This window comes from Perna viridis, chromosome 12, assembly GCF_037379345.1.
Source record: "Perna viridis isolate PV_CMFRI_1.1 ecotype Kerala chromosome 12, ASM3737934v1, whole genome shotgun sequence".
NCBI lineage: Eukaryota > Metazoa > Mollusca > Bivalvia > Mytilida > Mytilidae > Perna > Perna viridis.
The window spans coordinates 31,245,446-31,250,753 of NC_142456.1; the positions used below are offsets into that span (position 1 = coordinate 31,245,446).

General features: G+C 35.7%; 1 protein-coding gene across 1 annotated transcript; it reads right to left on the reverse strand.

Moving 5' to 3' along the window:
* Positions 1–217: 217 nt before the first annotated feature.
* LOC148602017 (uncharacterized) lies at positions 218–5,308 on the reverse strand. The gene is made up of 3 exons (XM_088556477.1): positions 5,215–5,308; positions 818–1,119; positions 218–333 (listed from the first exon to the last, which is right to left on the reverse strand). The coding sequence occupies exons 1-2, from the start codon at positions 5,291–5,293 to the stop codon at positions 854–856; spliced, it is 345 nt and encodes a 114-aa protein (XP_088412603.1). The 5' UTR covers positions 5,294–5,308; the 3' UTR covers positions 218–333; positions 818–853.

Sequence of the window (5,308 nt, forward strand, 5' to 3'; positions counted from 1 at the left end):
ACAGGTGTTCTAGACTGGATTCGCCCTAGAACCATCTGTTGGACACATATGGATCGATATAAATTTAATATTATTATGTAGTAAAGGGGACTGTTAAATTAGAATCATCCGCAGGCCTATTACCGCTCCCTTACTTACCATGTACCACTTCACCAGCTTCTTTTTTTTTCAGTATATGAAACTTATATGTGAACGACTGAAGTCCTCTTTTTGAATTTTTTTATTTATTATAAAAGGTAACATGATGATTTAAAAAACACTACATGATGATAAACCCGTTTTCCCAGGACAAGGACAATCTGCTGCTGCTACTGATTCTGTGGCTGATAGTTTCTGCAAGATAAAAGATTATGAGACCACATTGAACAAGGTCCAGAGGTATTAAAGAGGTAGACCTCGGCTTAGGGATATAAGTCTTGAAATCAGTGATATGTTGTATCATATTTCATTTCAACAAGACCTATCAAGCTTTGATTTGAAGCAAAATGAAATCGATTCAAGTTACTTTGATACTTACACGAGATTGAAGTAAAATGCTTAACACAAACGTTCCAATAATTTGTAAGAGTTATGCCCCTTAACCTAGGTTTACCTCCTTAAGTGGAGTACAAATTGCTTGTGCTTTAGTAATGTGTGTGCCGTCTTGTTTCCCTTATCTTCAGTATATGAAATTGTATTATAGCCTGCTGTCTATATTGTGTAGAATGTCTCTGTTTCATGTTTTTTCCATTTTGACATCATACATTGTGAACGAATAACTTTGTCAGAGCAGTGGTCATTTATATTGATCACTTAATCACTTATGGTAATCACTTACTCATTTACGGTAATCGCATAATCACTTATACAGTAATTAAGGGTATGGAGTACAACAGTAGCCACCGGTTCTCCAACATCCCATATCAATTTCTACATTGGCACACATCCGGTTCAAGACACTCATTGTGTCCCACATTCCCATTTGCCGTGGCTGATGACGTCTTCCCAGTGGATTTGGCCCTTGTTGTCTGCCTCCTGCAGCGCCTCCGTTTTCGGCAGCCTCTCCTGGGTCAGCCGATGCCTGAGGTCTGTTTGGGTCGATGCAGTATCCACCTTCAAAGCGACAGTTTGACATCATATCTAAAATCATAAAATTAGTTATGAAGTCCTATGTACATGACTGTGCGTATAGCTTCGCAACTAGACCAGAGTGTACAGTTTTGGCTAGGGCGATGGACTTGGTGTAGACCGTGTTGCCATAGATGTCACAGCAGTATGAGTTCGAGTACCGCAGAGGGAACGACTAATAATTTGCTTCGCAAATTTGACAGTTCTAACATCGTTGGAAAATTTTCAGATCTTTCTATACTTACGTTATCTTCCCTGTATCAATTTGATCCGATGTTAGCAGTGTAACGAATAGAGTCGTCACATCCTGAGACATTTGTAAAATATTGATTTGTTGTGACATTTACGGTTAATTTGATCCTCTATCCTATACAACAGCACCTAGATGAGCTGTCTCGTACTAAGTTACAGCCCTAGATTAATCCTACGAGGAGGAATGACCTGGCCAGCGAAATTTATATTTTGTATATAGCCTAGGTGGCCGAGTGGTCTAGTGCGTTGGACTTCGTGCAGGCGGTGTGGCCATAGATGTCATATCGGTACGAGTTCGAGTCCCGCGGAAGGAACGACCAAAAATTTACTTCGCAAATTTGACATTTCTAACATCGTTGGGAATTTTTCAGACCTACATATATATTTATATTCATTACCTATATGGCAATCTAGGAATTGCGAGTAGATGTATATTAAAGTCTTATCATTTTTTAAGTGGACGGTAGGGGGCAGTAAAATTAGAGGAATCGGGCTTTTTTTTCTCTTATTTTATAGGGGAACCATTTTTTAGCTCTTTTATATAGTGTTTATGTAAAAGTCCATGGGGTTAAAAAAAAAAGCATCATAAAAATGAGGGGGTTAAGTAAGTCCCGTAGATTGCACATTTACAGGTGTCTGTGATACTATTCTCTTGGTTCTTTAATTAGTTCTCTCACGTTCGAAACAATGGCTAGTCCGTGGTAAAACAATTATAAGGTGGAGTTTCCGTGATTTATTTCGATTCTAATAGAACTAGTTTCTTCATATTTTTGAATAGACGCAGCCTATGTGTTGAACGAAATGTTGGTCATGTTTTCATCACTATTTACCATGGCGGGCTAAAGAGCTTCCAAGCACATCATATTAGAATAGCCTTTAATGAATGTTATCTATTTTTTAACATTTTATGCAACATGTAATGATTTACTTATATGTATAGTCCCATAAAATTAATTCTAATCTTCCGTCATGAGTGATCCGCCTGAATATTTAAATTTAAATCTGGCCTGACAACTTCCTGTACACAAATCTCAGACTGAGGCTACACATCAAAATAAGATCACTATTGGTTGGTCAGGTCAGGTTTGATAATAAATTGTACTGTAGTCATTTGTTATAAGTTTTCAATGATAGTAGCTCAAATAAAAACCAAGAATCCTTCAGTACCAGGCGCGGACCAAAGGACTGGCGTACCGGGCGTACGCCCCCTCCTAAGTCGGTAAGAAAAAAAAAATTCACCACGTTTCACCCCATAATATTTTTGCCATGCTTTGCACAGCACTTAATTCAATTAAAGCTCCCCAAAACTTAGAACCTGGATCCGCCCCTGAGTATCAAGTTAATAAATTGTATGCAACTACCACACAACACATTTTCAAAATTAATAACTTGTATGGAACTCCTGTAAAGCATGATAACCTTAGTAATAAACCACATTCAAATCAAACTATCCTGAAAACAAATAACTCTTACAAAACATATGAGCTTGAACATAGGCTAGTAATAAATCCAATGAGCTTGGTATGAGCCATTCAATAAATCACAATTATCTCATAGCAATAATTCTACAATTTGCTAGTTTTGTATGATTTCGGTATGATTTTTGTGTGGTTTATTTGAATTTATTTTTGTTTGGGTCGGCTTCCCCTCCTGAAACCACGTAGAAAGGTAATTTTGAAAAATAAAACGAATAGAAGGTGTACAGTGGCGCATCTTGTGATAAACATTTTGTTAAAGATTCATTAAATTCAATTCAGCGGTTTTTGAGTGCGGTATACAACTGGGGAGGGACAGACGAACGAAAGAACGGACGGATGAACAAAATAAAAATGATGAACAAATAAGGATAACAACAAAATTACCGAATACTAATCCGATTCATAATCAAGTAAGTCCAAAATAATCTTGCAAAATAGATATTACACCTACGGAGCAGCTGGTACTTGAACACTGAATGTTATGCTCTGCTCAACATTCTGTTATAGTTGAAATAAACAGAATTCAGAGAATAAAATTTCATCTCAAGCGCCAGACTTCGTCTGGATGTTGTTGATAAAATTCTGTCTCATCCTCAAAGTCTTGGCTACGTGTGCCCGAAAATACGTTTTCAAACACACAAAACATTTATAGCAAATTAAATCATATTTTAATAATAAAATAAAACCGCAAGAACAATGTAATAATCACCAGCCATTTTATTAGCGAGGGTGTCTCTAACTTTTTTTTAAGATGAATGTTCAAAATATTTGAAAATAAAATCTTCATCAATGGAAAAAAATAAATAATGATTTCCCCCATTACTTAACAAGGCAGATTTTTAAAAAATTAATTGTAAATGTCCGGCATGAAATCCCTGCCCCCTTTTCAGGATAAAAGTGGTTGGTGCCTCAATAATTAAAAAAAAAACATTTTTGTATATTGCTAGAAATGTGAATTGTACTAGGTTAGCATAAATTACGCCGTTTTATCCCGATATATTTCCATATCCCAACACCGTGTGTTACAAAGCATAAAACTACAATAATTGTGTAAAACTGACAGTTCCAAGTGATTTTCTAAGTCCATATATTATCCCGGGGCATGACACATGACATCAGATATGATGTGAAAAATATCAGATTTTTACAATAAAAAATGTATATTTTGGGAAAGGTGTGATGAAGTGAATTGACTTTTTTTTCATTTTTTACGCAGGTGTAGATCTTGTGGGTTTTTTATGCGTTTATTGTCTGTATCTGAAGGCATGCAGTGGTGGATCCAGAAATTCTAAAAGGGAAATAACTGGCCTAATATAGGACCTGCTCTAATGATTTTGTATGAAATGAACCAAACTTTTAGGCATTATATCCGCTACATTGGAGAAATCCCACATGTCATAAATCGGTAAAGTGGTTAAAAAAAAACACTCGGTTTGTTATAGGGAGTGCAATATAATATTCTTCTCTTTTCCTTTCTCCTTGACTAAAGTGATACAAAATTGCTTGCTTGCGCATTCGCTGTACGAAGGCGATGTTGAAAATGGTTTGGACACTTAGTCTACATGTACGTTAATGTTTCAAAGTAAAGATATCGATGCATATAATGCATAAAAATCCTAATTTCACGAATGCTATATAATTGCTTTATTTACATGTCCCAAACTTTAAGACTTGTCAGAAGTTAAAATCATCTTATGCTTCCACATTATCATAAATACTTAACTATACTGTTCCTTTTATTTTTACCCCTTTTTAAATCTCTGGATCCGCTCTCGTTGAAGGGTATATTTGAAAGTAAAAGTTCTCATTTACAGTGAATCGAATGCAAAATATTAACGCATTTTTAGGAATTCTCTTTAAAGAGCATGGAAATGAATTCATTTTGTTCAGTCTAATACCATGGTAAAGCATTGTGTAAACACGAACAATTCACAGTCTCGACGGATCCAGAAATTCCGAAAAGGGGGAGGGCCGTTCCAGTGATTATGATTTTTCCTATATCGTGAACCAAACTTTAGAGGATCCACCCTTCATACCTAAATTAGACAACGGAATTATAACCGTTTCTGCTGTGATACGGAATAAAAAATTGCATTTTTTTAAATAGGGTGGGGTGAAATGTTTCTTTATGGGTTGCGAAAATTTAAACTGAAAACTTACTAACATGTATTTTATAAGTTTAAGGTGTAACCATATCCATCACTCTTTTGATAGCGAATAACTGAATAAACATCAGTATTCACTTTCAAATCTTTCTGGGGGCTAATTTTCGTTTGTTTTTTACCTCTGTAAAGAATTTAAAAAATACTTTTTTTTATAAAATAATACGTCTTTATAATGAGATTATCAAAATGTAAAAATCAAATATGTGACTTACCTCTGAATTCCCCCATTTGTGCGGAACACTGTGCAGCGAAGAGCACGAATGCCACTGCTGTGCATAGTGCTAATCGCATCGTGGCACCTCTTGT